At 32.6% G+C, this 15563-nt stretch overlaps 1 protein-coding gene across 2 annotated transcripts; it reads right to left on the bottom strand.

Moving 5' to 3' along the window:
• Positions 1 to 2832: 2832 nt before the first annotated feature.
• On the bottom strand, positions 2833 to 14215 carry HEMG (protoporphyrinogen IX oxidase). 2 transcript variants are annotated; one of them, NM_001249447.1, is made up of 18 exons: positions 14154 to 14215; positions 13849 to 13888; positions 12962 to 13097; positions 12402 to 12467; positions 12096 to 12146; positions 11892 to 11948; positions 10637 to 10713; positions 10486 to 10522; positions 9985 to 10050; positions 9408 to 9448; positions 8630 to 8762; positions 8322 to 8489; positions 4787 to 4861; positions 4381 to 4504; positions 4186 to 4294; positions 3842 to 3916; positions 3664 to 3770; positions 2885 to 3184 (listed from the first exon to the last, which is right to left on the bottom strand). In NM_001249447.1, the coding sequence occupies exons 1-18, from the start codon at positions 14182 to 14184 to the stop codon at positions 3069 to 3071; spliced, it is 1509 nt and encodes a 502-aa protein (NP_001236376.1). In that variant the 5' UTR covers positions 14185 to 14215; the 3' UTR covers positions 2885 to 3068. The 2 variants fall into 2 exon arrangements, with proteins under 2 accessions (XP_006603752.1, NP_001236376.1); XM_006603689.4 differs by lacking the exons at positions 13849 to 13888; positions 14154 to 14215 and adding an exon at positions 13511 to 13743 and having other exon boundaries at positions 2833 to 3184.
• Positions 14216 to 15563: the final 1348 nt, after the last annotated feature.

Genomic DNA, 15563 nt, shown 5'->3' with positions numbered 1-15563 from the left:
TTTGTTTATTTTGGGTCAATTATTGGGTTATTAGACATTCAACCTTCATCTATCGGAGGAAGAGTGTTTTCATATAAGCAAGTAATCTTATATGCTAACCTATTTTCACTAATAATTACTAGTGCCACATCGTTTTCACTTTATATTCTGGTTTTAATATTTATATGGAATTGATATGAAACCCCATAATGTGAGTGCTTCCTTTTTGGTTTCCTTGTTTGTGTTTGAAATTCCAGCTCTTCCCCTTTTCCCTTTAATGCCCAAAGTTAGGGAATTGATGTTTAGGATGAGTTTAAGCTTGAGTGGGGAGTGTTTAAGCGTGTTTGGAACTAGGTTACAGGTAGATGTGTTATAGGTTTGATCCCGCATGTTTGGAAGAGGTTAGGAGGCCATGGATGGCCATAGGAGTAGAATTGCGAAGGTTCGCAATTCTACAAAATCGTAGTTGCATTTAAGAGCAAGATTATTCATGCTTAAGCAAGATTTTTTAGGTTGAGTTTAGGTCCTCCATCACTTAAGTAGGAGATTTATCATGCTTAAGCACGAGGCCACACTTAAGCGAGGTTAAGGTCACACTTAAGTGAAAAATCCAGAGAGCTCAGGAGGGAGTTTGGGGCATCAAGCTTAAGCAAGGAAAGGGTATCTCTTAAGCGAGGGTGTCTTAAGGGAGCAATTATGTTAGTTTGGCTTATGCAAGGAAAATCCTAGCTTAAGCGAGGAGGAGTCCAAAAAGTAGTTTTGATACCCTTTGAGGGGACTTTTGGGAGAGTGTAAGGGCTATAAATGCTTAATTAATCCTTATGCTTTTACACTTGTATATGGATATTTTTTGGGGTTATGTGATGTTGATTGTTGATGATAATGGTTGCCTTGTTTGTGGATGTATTCATGTGGCTATGGCTTTGGCTTAGGATTGTTAGTATTTAACGATAAACCCTTTGAATAGAAGACACCTAAAATACTTAAGACTATACTTATGTCTCTTAGCGGAAAGGTGGGGAGTTTCCCCTAAGGTTTTAGTAAAGGTTTTAAGGAAAGTGTATGGTATCAAGAAAATGTTTTAGTTTTACAAAAGGATTTTAGAATTGTGTATTGCCCCTAGTACCAATAATAATTGAGAGCCACATGCTCGACATACAATAATGTGAAAAAAGATTAAGGATCCTCTATGTTACCAAGGAGCGATGAGTTTTTGAAAGGTTTATGAAAAGGATCATTTTGTATAAAGGTTTTAAAAGATGAAAAAGAATAAGGTTACAAGGAAAATGGAATGAGTTCCAAGGGAAAATAAGAAGTCCAAGGAACAAGGGAATGAGACTTAGAAGAAAGAGCTGAGAGGCCCCTTGTATGTTAGGCCTTATGACACTTGTCATCCTGTGGATACAAGAGAACACAACTTACTGGAAGTGGGTAGGAGCAATCGTTCAGTATGAAGGGAGTCTCACTTTCGAAAAGGAAGGGAACACCTTCGATAAAAGAAGGGCAATTCAATCACTTGGATTTGTGGTATTTAAGAGGTTGTTTGAGAGGGACGCCTCTCAATGGTTAGAGCTCAACCAAATGAAATGATGTTAGTTAAGTGACAACTCATAAAAAGATAACACAAACCACACAATTGTAGGAAGCAACTAGGAATTATAAATGTGCTTGATGTATGTGTTTTCCCTATGTTGTTGCATTAGAAGAGCGGTGAGATTAGTTACTAGATAAGGTATGTGACTTAGACTTACATATTAGATGAGGATTTGTGTATGATGTGAGCTACCCAAAGGGGTAGACAAGATGTTATACCTCATAGAGAGAGGTGATGCAGGCCCTAACCGAGCAAGTTAGAAAAAAAAAGGAAAGGTTGAGCACGTTCTCATTTGATATGCTATGAAAGTGAGATCCTAGTGAGAGGTCAAGAATTAGAGAGAAATTAGGTGCTTTAGGGCACTAGTAGGCTTAGTGTTGATCAAGGAAGTCAACTTTAGGTGCCTAAGAAAGGATTAAAGTATGGTCCAAAGTCTATAGGTCTATAGTAAATTAGCAATGACAATAGTATGGAGAAATAATTATGAATGTAAGTACTAATAGGAAGATGTTCTAGCTTTGAATATTCCCAATGTATGAGAATTTTAGTTTGTTTATTTAAATTTCTTATGTTTTGTAAGGCTCATAAGTGTCAAGAGTTTGGTTTATGTTTTAATTATGTAATATATGTTTTAAACTTTAGTTTCCACGTAATAAACTCTGATATTTTTATATACTAAGTTTTATAAATTGGTAATATAAGAAGGCAAAATATAATATCCCTTAGGATGTTAAAGGAGGAATCGAGTGACCCGAGGCATTGTGAGATCAAGAGGGGTGTGGACCTGTGAAGGGGTAAAGGAATAAGTGGAGGTAGTGCAAAGCATGAATGGGGGTTAGGTCTTTGACCAAGCATATGAAGGTTTTTGAGCATTTTTAAATTTTAAAAAAAAAGTAAAACAAGTAAATTTTTATTTTAATTAAAATAAATAATAGCGGATTTTGAGCCACCAGAAATTGTATTTTAAAATTTTTAACTGATAAATTACCACTTAACCGACGACAGGAACCCAAACCAAAAAATTTAATATATCAAGCATTCAACGCAAAAAAATAATATCAGGGACTCAACAAAATACGATAATTTATCAAAGACCTAAAACATATTTTCATCTTGTCAATTGGAAGAGGATAATATCAAATATTCAGAAGATAACCGACTAAACATAAGTAAACAGCAACTTTAACTACTCATTTTGCCTTTAAAAACAAGAAAGAAAAGCAACTTTAACTACATCTTGGATCAAAAGACTATATCCATGATCATCAGGAGGCTCAGTTTGTATAATTGTGTCAGAAGAAAGATTAGTTCTGCTACAATGTCTGCATTTTAAATTTTTAATGAACTTCCTTCTCCCAATTCAAAATGGGGGACTGTTGCACTGTGCAAGCATAATAATTATTACATTGTTTACGGATGCTGAAATAAGGGGTTAATTCAACACTTTTGGTAAATAGAAAGCATACCCTTCCTAATTCCTACATCTAGGATGATATCATTTATCAGGCACTGTGTTGTCTGAAGCAGAGTTGAGGTAGGATATCACAAGATCAGCTGCTTTGCAGCCTGAGGCTATTGCTTTGCCAACTGAGAGTCCACCTTTGTAGTTACCTACCAAGTTCATCATTAGTAGCATGAGAATTTAGGGTATATTTGGATGAGCTTATTTACAAACTTTTGGCTTACTGTTATAACACAAGCACTTGTGTAAGTGCTTGAGAGAGTTTATGAAAATAGCTTATGATATGTCTATAAGTTGTTTTCAAATTATTTCAATAAGCTCTCCAGAATAGCTTATAACTTACATAACCTTATTTCTTTTTCGATTATAGACACAACTTCTACATAAGTGTTTATGAGATAAACAATTGTTTGATAAGAACTCAATTAAGCTGTTAACTCAAAGAGGCCTCAGAAGTTAATGCTATGTGCATGTTCTTATCTTAATCTGCATAATCTTATCCCTACCAGAATTACATAAAAGAGGTCTGCACTTAACTGTAGCATTTGCAACTTTACACAAATGCACAAGTGGCTTCATCTGACTTCAAGTGCAATTTAAAAAAAGAAAAAAAAATCCAATAAGTTACCTGCAAAGAAAAATCCGGGAAGATCTTTTTCTATCTTATCAATTGCTTGAAGAACTGACCCATAGTTACGTCCATACAAAGGAAAGCCTTTACTCCAATAGAAATGGCTGCCATTGAGCATAAGTTAGAACTTAGAAGGATATAGAAGTAAAGTATTGACAATAAATTGACAACATACTTAACAAATGTTGGTTCCCCCTCTGCTCCCAACAACTTTCTCAGGTCAGAAGTAACAATTTTCCTAAGCTCGTCACTGCAGTAAACAAAGAAACTAATAAGGAAAATGATATAAAGAAAAGAAAAGAAAAAGATGTGTCAGCAGGAGATTATATATGGTTTTTGACAGTATATCATTATTCCAAAGAAAAAGACGAGTCAGCAGGAGATTATATATAATTTATTGAGTAGGAATTATAAATAAATTTTAGTTGAATAGAAACGAAAAAAGATATTAGTGTGTCAACATGTTCTCATTTGGTTCTGGTTCTGCAAAATATATAATTAGAACTACAGTAAAAGTACGTTGAAGCTTGAGCAAGTTCCCTGTTTTGAGTTCCGCCAATGAAGGTGGTATAGAGATATAAATCACTAGGTGCACGATCTGGGAACATCATAGAGGAAAAAAGTGTACCTGTTGAGCAAGATATTTCAGCAGTTACATCAGAAAATCGTTTAACCCATTTTAGCTATTGAGCCATTGGCATATGGAAACATTACCAAGGGTTTTTAAACCATTTTTTTGCTCTTTAGAAGGAACAAGAACTCCAAATCCCTCCAAAGGTCTCTTTACATTCTCCTTTTTGAAGGTAGTAATCATGACTGAGATTGGCACGTAGCTTACCTGCAACATGGGTTGAGAGATGCAGTCTTAAAGCAATAATTAATAGAAGGTACAATTAATTAGTTCGGTTTATTGGACATGTCCTCTAAAGGATAGATGCTGCTAAATCTCAAATTTAAGCATCGTAAAAAACTGATTTTACATGGCTATAGCTTTGTTTTTGAGCGCTTTTACATTGTGATTAATGGTGCAAGAAGTGTGTAGCATGCCACCTTATATTTGTAAACAAATAAATTTTGAAGTAAATAATTGAACTCCAAATCAGGTTGAAATGCGGAATACCTCGGGAAGAAAATTAAGTGGAAAGGGAGTTCCCCTTTTTGTGATCTTGATGTCCTTGACATTATATAGAGGAGCCTGTATTATTAATTACATTAATAAAAAAAACTCATCAGAAATTGAAGTCATCTGCAGTAGCAACTATCAATGTAATAGAACATGTTGAACGTGTCAACCACAGAGAGAAACTTAGGCTTGTCAACCACTGATACAAGGAGGAGTGTTGAACGTGCATCAGCAGTTATTTGTTAGTTTGTTATTTTCTATTAATTGTTTGACCAAGGTTTTAGGATTAGTTGTTTTATTTTTTCTTACTTAGTAGTTGTTGTGTTAGTGGTTTGTTATTGTTATCTTAGTGGTTTGTCATTATTTAGGAAGTCATATATTATTACTTCTTTCTGTTACAATAAATCTGTATTTAAACAGATGATCATTCAATAAAAATGTGTGCATTCATCTCTCTTAATTTTGTGAGTTACGCTTATTTTACAACATATTGGTATCTAGAGCCTTCTTCTTAGGAAGGACCTGTGAGTGAACTGAGTGAAACCCATCACAAAAGAGCCTAAACACCTTGCCTCAATTCATCTGATAAATGAATTCTGAAACACCATACACAGCACCAGCACCACCTGTGTTTGATGGTGACAATTATCAAATCAGGACAACGAGAATGGAGGCACATCTGGAGGCAAATGATCTCTGGGAAGCTGTTGAGGAAGACTACGAAGTTCTTCCCTTACCAACTAATCCAACAATGACTCAGATAAAAAATCAAAATGAAAGGAAAGCAAGAAAGTCAAAGGCAAGAGCTACATTGTTTGCAGTTGTCTCAAAAGAAATTTTCACTAGAATCATGACCATCAAATAAGCATATGAAATCTGGAGTTTCCTCCAGAATGAATGCAAAGGAGATGAAAGGATTAAAGGAATGCAAGCCCTAAATCTGGTTAGAGAATTTGAGATGTAAAAAATGAAGGAGCTCAAAACAATTAAAGAGTATGATAACAAGCTTCTTAGCATTGCTAACAAAGTAAGATTGCTTGGTTCTAATTTTTCCGACTCAAGAATAGTTGAGAAAATATTGGTGACTATCCTTGAAAGATTTGAGGCTATTATTACATCCTTGGAGAATAATAAAGATTTGTCAAAACTTACCTTGGCAGAACTTGTAAACATTTTACAAGTCCAGGAGCAAAGAAGAAAAATAAAGGTTGAGGGTTCTGTGGAAGGAGCATTGCAAGCTAAATTACAAACTAATCAAGGAGAGAAAAGCAAGTGAAAGAAATACAAGGAGAATAATTTCAACACCCAAGAAGCAGCAACTAACACTAGCAACAATAATGGAGACAAAGAATTTCCTCCTTGCAAGCACTCTAGCAGAATAGGTCATCCTCCTTTCAAATGCTGGAGAAGACCTGATGTTAAGTGTGAAAAATGCAACAAGTTGAGGCATCATGTGAGAATTTGCAAAAGTAATTTTCAACAAAAGAATGTGGCTCAAGTTGCATATCAACAAGAAGAAGAGCAATTATTTGTAGCAACATGTTTTACAAGCAACAGCTCATGTGAATGTTGGCTAGTGGATAATGGTTGTACCAACCACATGACTCACGATTAAGAGCTTTTCAGAGAATTGGACAAATAACATGTATCAAAAGTTAGAATTGGCAATGGTGATTTTATCACTGTTGAATGAAAGGGAACTGTAGCCATTGAAAGTTGTGCAAGTACAAAATTAGTTTATGATGTTTTGTATGTACCCGAGATTCATCAAAACTTGCAAGTGTGGGACAATTGATTGAGAAGGGGTTTAAAGTCATCTTTGAAAATAAGCACTGTTTGATTAAAGATGTCAATGACAAGGAAATTTTCAATATCAAAATGAGAGGCAAAAGTTTCTCATTTGATCCATTGAAGGAGAAGCAAACAGCCTATCCAGTTACTGTAAACAATCCAAAAGTTTGGCACAAAAGATTAGGACATTTTCATCATGCAGTTGTTGAGGAACAATGCGCAATCTCACTTGACCATTATGCAACGAATGCTTTAAATAATGCAGATTCTGGCATGAAGAGAACATCGTCAGTGTATTCAAAAGAAATGGACCAATGGCTTTCATCCTCTTAAGCCTTGGAGGTTAAAAAATGGAGTTGGAGATTGAATCACAATTTATGAATGAAGCTCATTTAGAATTGAATAATACCATTGAGCGTTCAATCCAGAATGAAAAAAAAGAAAAAGAGATTCTTTGTAAAAGAAAGGATGTGTTAATGGGTGAATTGGAACAACTTCTTGCTTTAGTTAAACAAAAAGAAACGGAGATAGCAGACAATGACTCTAATTTAAAAGTTGTAGATAATAAGATAAATAAAGTTGTCTCTGGATTTAAAGAGATTCATTCAAGCATCCAGCAAGGTATAACATCCTTCAAGCAGAGGATTATTTTCACAGATAAAAGAGTCTCAAAACTAGAAGCAGAAAAGAAAGTTGTTACTGAAGCAAAGTCACTATGTGTTGAAAAAGAGAGCATTCAGATAGACATGGATACAAGGAGGAGTGTTGAACGTGTCAACCTCTGAGAGAGAAACTTGGACTTGTCAACCACTGATACAAGAAGGAGTGTTGAACGTGTATCAGCAATTGCATGTTAGTTTGTTATTTACTATTAATTGTTTGACCAAGTTCTTAGATTAGTTGTTTTATTTTCCGATACTTAGTAGTTGTTATGTTAGTGGTTTGCTATTGTTATGTTAGTGGTTTGTTATTATTTAGGAAGTCAGTTATTATTGTTTTTTTTTGTTACAATAAATTTGTATTTAAACAGATGATCATTCAATAAAAATGTGTGCATTCATCTCCCTTAATTTTGTAAGTTACGCTTATTTTACAACAAAACGTTTCATTGAAAAGAAGTGTAAGCTTCAAAATAAAAATTCAGATACTAACTCAACAAAAGGTTCATAACACATTTTTAGACAAGGAAAATAAATGTTATCGTATTTAATTGACCAACGTGAAATACCATGTCACATTAACATTGGTCTGCAGGAATTAGAATGCCACTGACAAAGATGCATTCAGATATATAGTAGTATCACTTAATACAAGAACTTGAAGGTTCCTTTTGAACAAAATTATCAATCTTTTAAGTGGCTTGGAGCAACCTATCCTCAGAAAAATACAATAAAAATGATAATACATTTTTTTATTACTTTATTTGGTTCAGCCTTTTTATGGCAAGAGCAATTTTTTAAATTCTCAACAGAAGAATAGCAATTGCAATGATAATGCCTTTTCTTTTTTTGCAGAAATCCTTCTTTTTATTTTGCTTATCCTACTTTTTCTTCTAATTTATTTTGATCTGAAATTCAAAGTTTCCGTCACATCGGCATCATCACACATATTAGCCAAGTCTTTCCCTGATTCTTGGTTTACTTTTTAGTCATATTAACATATTCATGCAAAATTTGCAGTAGATACATCTAAAGATTTAGGGAAAGAATAAAAAGGGATAAAGAAGGAAAACCACACTAACCGTCATGATTACTGCATCAACATCTTGTGTACTTTGGTTAGAAGCACTAGTAATAGACCAGTTTTGTGAAGAGGAACTTCCATCATGACCATAAGCTAATGTCAAAACCTTTTCATTTAATTTAAGGTCGTCTTTGCCAAGCTCTTTGCACAATGTATCTGTCAGTGTCTGTGCTGGATAAAATCATATAATCGAGATGAAAGATATGTATTAAGGAGATCGATACAATATTCATAAGGTCAATGTCATTAATCAAGCATAGCAAAATATTTTCTTGGAGGAGACATGTTTTCACAACAATTCTGTACCTGCATCCCACCCTGGAAAGAAAACGAACCACGCTTGTGTTTGTTTTTTCTTAGTGCAGTCCTATTTTCTCCAGTTTTTTCCCTTTTGGCGAATAACTTAGATTGCAATGCCCCGGCTATAATGGAGCCAAACCTGAAAATATAGAATATCCACCATATGTTAAACAAACAACTATAAAAATAAATGATATCTTACATTTCAAAGGAGACTACCCCAAAACTCCCACACTCGAATTTTACTCAAAAAGCTAAGTTAAGCATAATGCTCAATTGTTTAAAGGGTCAGTCTTTCTGCCTAAACTTGCAATGGGATAGGACTGTTTTGACAACTTTTGAATCCAGCGCTTACATCTAGGCTAAAAGTTGAACTTGTACAGTTGTACCTAATAGTCAAGACAAAATGATTCCTACTCAAGTGCATAATCCCAAGTGTCACGGTTTAATTTTATAATACATGAAAAGAATAATATCTACTTGAAATAAATACATGGGAACAGAGTCAATTTTGACATAGAGGAGCCATGCTCACCACTATATCCTGTGGGAAATATTTACACAAATTTTTCATGTCTAACAAATTATTATAACTACAAGCTGTACTTTTTAAGAGATAAGACACCAATTAATTTGCTAATAGTGGACAGTAAATGGACCTCCATAGTTCATATCATACAGATATCAAGTAAAATATCAATAGGAAAGAAATTATGATTTAAAAAGAATACAAACCATAAGCTAAAATACTTTAAGAGCACTAAAAAAAAGTTACAGGCAATACCTTTTCTCCAAATTCCATAGCTCTGGGAAAGAATGGCGCATCTGTTTGAAATAGATTAAATAAGGTAATTAAAGACAAAGTTAGGACAACTAAAAGTATTTATTGGCCCCAACTGGTTGAAGTCAAAATTTTCAGGGGGAATTTACCTCACTAGGTGGGTAGGGGGAAAGCAAGGGAAGGAATAGAGGAAACAGGGTAAAATATAAGGCGAGACAGGGAATGTGAAAGAAGAATTAGGCATAGGATTGAAGATGGTTGGCCTTGGAGAGCTAGCCTGGTTACTATTTTTTTAAGTCTGTAGTATTTTGGTTACATTCCCTGTTTAGCCTGCTAACGTACTCTAACTAAAATCAAGTGTGTGAACATTAGCAAATGCTTGCGGGATATATATATATATATATATATATATATATATATATATATATATATATATATATATATTAGGTAGTAGATATAGTGTATTAATTTAGATCATAATTAACATCTTATATACAATCTAAATAAAACCAAAATTCAAATTAAAGGCATGAAATATGAAATATTGTAGAAATAAATTATTTTTCGAGAATTAACTCACAGAGAGAGATTCAGGATCTGCTGCACTAGTGCCCCCAACAAAAGGATCAATCAGATAGTCCACAACCTTCAAATAGTTTTGTTAGAACAAGGCATAAAACACTCCAACCCTAATAATAAATATTAGGCTAAATTATTCATTTGGTCCCTCTTTTTTTAATTTGTTCAACTTAATCCCTTTATTATTAAAATGTTCAATGTGATCCTCTAAATTGCAAAATATGTTCAATGTGAGTTACGACATTAGCATAGTCTTATGTGGCAGTGACATGTCCACAATGAGAAAACAGATGGAATGGGCTACATAGCATATATTTTGGCAATTAGAGAACCACAATAAACATTTTAATAAAAGGGACCAAGTTGAAAAAATTAAAAAAAGGACCAAAAGAGTAATTTAGCCTAAATATTGTGCTTGAAGATGTATATACTGTACACTGCAAGCATATAACATGAGTAGAGAAACACCCAATGAATGACGCTATTGTAGTGTGGCATATACCTCTTTTCCAAAATGACGTTCAAAGAACCTGCCTACACTGCAAGAAAGAAAGCAGAACATAGGCTAAGGATATTACTTTTATGATATAGTATAATATAAGATAGAGCAAGGTTCCGTAGAACTGGATGCCATCAATTAAGGTTTATTGAACCTTTCCACAGAATTTTCATCACACACATTAGAGGGGTCACTTCTTTTCCACATAAATGGTTCAAAAATGAGATGGATCTGCAAATTTAGAAAGTTAAGTGCACAAGTTATCCTCTTAAAGCTGGATGAATGAATAGGTTTAATTAGCTGTATTTAGAAGAGGTAATAAATACCACTAACAGAACATGAGAAAAAGGAAAAAAGAGAAGGAACAAATAGCATGAGAAAACAAGCTCTAATTTCCCTTCCATATAAATCATACATTAATCCAAATTATAGCCAGAACGGTGTTTTTTTTTCTGGTTTCGAAGTTTGCCATCAACTTCCTTGAGTGCATCTAATACCAGATTCCCCTGTTTGACATTCTTAGTAGAAGATCTATTTCCTGCACAAATAATTTTTACTAGTACAAACCTTGACATGAATAAAAAAGACATACAAATTTGTGCAAATCAGAGTGATCAACCTCTTAATAAATTTAATACGACATGCAAAACAATAAGGTCAGAAGTTCCTCAAAGGGTTAATTGTTCATAATTTTAGCAATAACTTATATAAGTTAACTTGCACAATAAAGAGTAGGCCATGGCCCTGTAAACTGGTTTTTCCCCACAGCAAATAGGTGAGAATAGAAAATAATTCACAAGATGGGATGAGAACTCTCATAATATCCCATGCTGATTAAGAAGAGCTTCGAGCTATATACAAAAATGAACCAAAGTAAAACTAGAACACAACCAATAAACTTTTGCAGAGCCAAAACAAGTCATATTTCTCAGCTAATTGTTATATCAAAAGCAATAGGATTGGACCATTGACATTGTATGCTAATATGTTAGAAAATGGTCAGACTCCATATGTCATTTCATACATCATGGTATTACTTTGAAAATATATACTTCATTTTAGCAAATGCATGAATCTAAGATTGTGTTTAGACGTCAAATTTATATCATGATAACCTACATTTTGCATAGAAGGGAATGTATTTCTGACAATTGCCAAAAAAATTGCAAAGAAAAAGGTATTTACACATGCTACGGGAGGAGTATGTCCAGCATCTGATACATTCAGAAAAAAATTTAGAGAGGCACAAAATGTTATGCAAATGCAATGCATTGCAAAGCAGTATTTGAGAAGTGTGTGATGGTAAGCATTTATAAGTAACATTAATCAAATAGAAAACCTTGAATGATAATGAAAAAAAATTGAAAGCTCAAGAAGCTGGAAGATCCTTAGACATGTAAGAAAGAAACCTTTGATTGTGCAGAAAGCAGTTTACTCTTCAGTAGTGCAGCAGGATTTGTGGGTACCTGATTTAAAAATTACCACATTTTATACTTATTAAGAGAAAAAGATAGCAGCAAAACATGAAACCCATTTAAAAAGTTCAAATAATTCAAATATAAAAGCAACAATCAATAATTTAGAAAAAGACTAAAGTTATAAGTAAGATATACCAGAAGTGGTGCCCCATTTTTCACAATATAGCGCTTATGCTGTGATATTGGCTGTAACAGTAAACAAAATCTCAATCTTAATCACAACTAAAACAAATATTTAAACCCAGAATAGATCAATCACCAAGACTCTTAAACTTCAAATTATAACAATAAAATCCAAATTACAATTCAAAGAACTAAGGCTCTGGAAGCTCAAAAATATTAGAAAGCGGTCAACAGTGGAAGATAAATGAAAGAAAATTGCTTTATATAATTGGAAAACATAGTCTCTGACATTCTGTTTTCTAAGCAAAAAATCCTTACAAACTGCTGCTTTTCTTGAAGTCCAAGAGCATCAATCAAACCTTTAACCTCAATTTCACTTTCAGTCTGCACAGGTGAACAAAACTCACTATCAATAGTAAGAACTTCTGTTATAAGCATATATTGAATAAAGGGTAAGATAAAAATAACCCCCATCATATTTAAGTCATTTTCAATTTGTATATATGAAGTTTATTTTGTAACACAACACCCCCAAAATTTGTGTTATATTGAAAAAAACAAAATTTTGTTAGTCTTTACTTCTCATTGGTCATATGAGAAGCATGTCCTTAAAAAATATAAGGATGAGTAACTTGCAAGCTGGGTTGACTCACTTCTAACCCAAACCTCAGGTGGGTTATGTGTAAGTGTAACAAAATGAACTTCATATAATAAAGTTGAAAATAACTGAAACACCAGAAGGGTTATTAGAAAATTTCTCAAGACTAAATTACTAATCCTCCTCCTCTAAATGAAGTGAACATGAATAATTTATTGATGAAAAAATCAATGATTTAGACTTTGGAATTTGATTGAATATTGATTTGTGATAAACTTACCATTGTATTAGCTCCCTCATCCCAAATTAGACCATCCTGAGAAACACTTCTCAACCTCCCTCCAGCTCTTCCCTCAGCTTCAAATACAGTGACATCCAGACCATGTGATTTCAATTTGTAAGCCGCAGCAAGCCCACTTGACACCACCATACAAAGTTAGCAAGAGTTTATAGTAATGAATATTTAAAATTTCAGATACACCACAGGTTGAGAAGTTTATCATGGAGGATGAAGGCACCCAATGACCTTCATAAAATACAATAGACCATACCACTCATCATATTTCAGCCAAATAGAATAATGAAACAACCTGAAATGACATTATTTCATTATTCCTTTTAAATTCATTTCTTTGCACATGCTTCAATTCAACATAAAACCAATTTCAATGGTATTCAAAAATTTCCCAGCACATGAAGGGCAAAGTTTCATGCTACCAAGCCAACATCAACAATCCAAACTTTCAATCTGACTAAAAAAGATATCATAATGCCAAAAGGCTCCTTGATATGTGAAGGTATGGAGGAGGGTCATTGTACGCAGTCTTACCCTTGCATATGCAAAGATGTTGTTTCCAGATTTGAACCTATCACCAACTGGTCACCAAGGCACAACTTTACCGTTGCACCAAATTAAAACCAAATAGATTCTAGCACAAGTAACAAGACAATACATAGAGAAAAAGGGAAGACAAAGACAAACGATAGCAACACATTTTCAGACACACTCTTTTAAAAAAAAAATTCACTTTCAGACATGCTCTTTTCTACACACTCTTTATGTCTAAAGATGAATTTTACATAACAACAAGCTGCATGTCAGAAAGAACGTGTTGCTAGCATTTATATAGAAAGAACTGAATTTATAATATGAAGCATTGACCTCACCTTACCCCAGCACCAACAACAGCTACTCTTTTTACAGATCCTGCAGACCCAAAAGCACCAAATTAAGGTTTCCAAAAATTTAAGGAATTTTAGACACACATCTTAGTAAGCAAGAACTCTTTGTGCTGAAATTCACATCCTCTAAGTTGTGCCTGGTTTGAGAATTGACATACTACTTCTCAACTGAATATGAAACTAAAGACAATTATTTTAACATAAATTTCAAGCGATGATTATTATAATTGTAGTTAATTAAGAATAAGGGGGATAAATTAGAGAAATGTGAGTGCTTTAGAGAAGCTTACTTGGGTTATCGTCTGTTGCAGAGGAAGCCATACGCGGGGGTTGGGGGGTGCGGGATAGCGAGAACTGAGAAAAATGTCTTCAAATTATGTCATCTCTTCTTCTTTTTTATTTTTATTTTTATTTTTTATTATTAAAATTATTAATTAATTATTAATGGCCGATGCTTAAGTTGACTTGTTCAAACTTGATTAGAGTATTTTTTTTCTTATACATTGTATCTGTTTTTTAATCTTTTTAAAAAAAATCAGATCATAAATGTAAAGTTATTTCATATGGTTAAAAGTCACTTAGAATATGTTGCATTGATGTCACCAAAAAGAGTTTGTTTGGATGCTGGAAAGGAATTACTATTTATGAGTAAATTTTGAATAAATAGTGTAGGTTTTATATCTCTTTTTATTTTAATTCAAATTTTTATTGTTATTTTTTTTTTTCTTTCACACAATCAAACCCACCCTGGGGCTGAGTCAGACATGGGGGAAGGGATTTGGTGGGTACCATTTTGATAAGAAATTAATTAGTTAGCGTGAATTTACGCACGTTCCATTTGCTTTATGTATTTTTTGAAATAATAAATTATTATTTTCTTAAAAATAAATAATAAAATATATGAAATAAAATCAAATATTTTGATCATAATCAAAATAATAGGAAAAATATATTTATATTTTAAAATTCAAAAAAAATTAACATGAATTTAAATTTTTAAGATAGTACATATATATTTAAGCAATTACTTTTTTATTGAATGTTACCAGGCAAAAAATGTATTTACAAATTAGCTTCTTTTTTATCAAAGAAATTTAACTCGGTTAATTGAAACAGAATTCATGAGTTGTTATATCCTCGTGATACATCTTTTTTTATTCCTATATCTAAAAAAAAGTAATTACTTTTTTTTTAATCTCACAATGGATCATTTTATAAACTTATTATAAAATATATAGATAATTATTATTTTATTTTAATCTCACATCTAACCAGTTGTTCATACATTTACATGGATTGTATTAATCTTTATTCATAATTTAAAATGACTTTTTATATAATAATTTGTTCTATTTTAAAATAAAATATAAATTAATAAAAGAAGTCTTATATGATAATAAGTCTTTTTTTTAATCTATTTATTTTAAAGTAAAATATATACTAATGAAATTATCCGCGTTATTTTGTCTTTTATTTTTAAAATCAAAAAATATATGAAAAATTTAAATAAAATTAAAAAGAATAAATATATTTAGGTCTTTTAAAACAATTTTATTATATAACATTATAGTAGTTGAACTTTAACTTTTTCATCAAAATATTTTTAGACTTGATTTGTTTTCCACTCATAAAATTATAACACATAACTAACTCACCTTAAGCTAGGATAGGATAAGAAAGGAAAAGATATGAAAATAAAA

This window comes from Glycine max, chromosome 19 (assembly GCF_000004515.6).
Source record: "Glycine max cultivar Williams 82 chromosome 19, Glycine_max_v4.0, whole genome shotgun sequence".
Classification (NCBI taxonomy): domain Eukaryota; kingdom Viridiplantae; phylum Streptophyta; class Magnoliopsida; order Fabales; family Fabaceae; genus Glycine; species Glycine max.
Note: the sequence above shows the minus strand (reverse complement) of the source record. Positions and strands in the feature narration are given on the sequence as shown.

What these genes read in the sequence shown, in the direction of transcription:
- HEMG (NM_001249447.1), bottom strand. Translation starts at nt 14,184, where the DNA reads ATGGCTTCCTCTGCAACAGACGATAACCCAA. An exon ending in TGCAACAGACGATAACCCAA is followed by an intron (nt 13,889 to 14,153) that starts GTAAGCTTCTCT and finishes TTGGGTCTGCAG; the next exon opens with GATCTGTAAAAAGAGTAGCT. An exon ending in GAACTTGCTCAAGCTTCAAC is followed by an intron (nt 3,917 to 4,185) that starts GTACTTTTACTG and finishes TGTTTACTGCAG; the next exon opens with TGACGAGCTTAGGAAAATTG.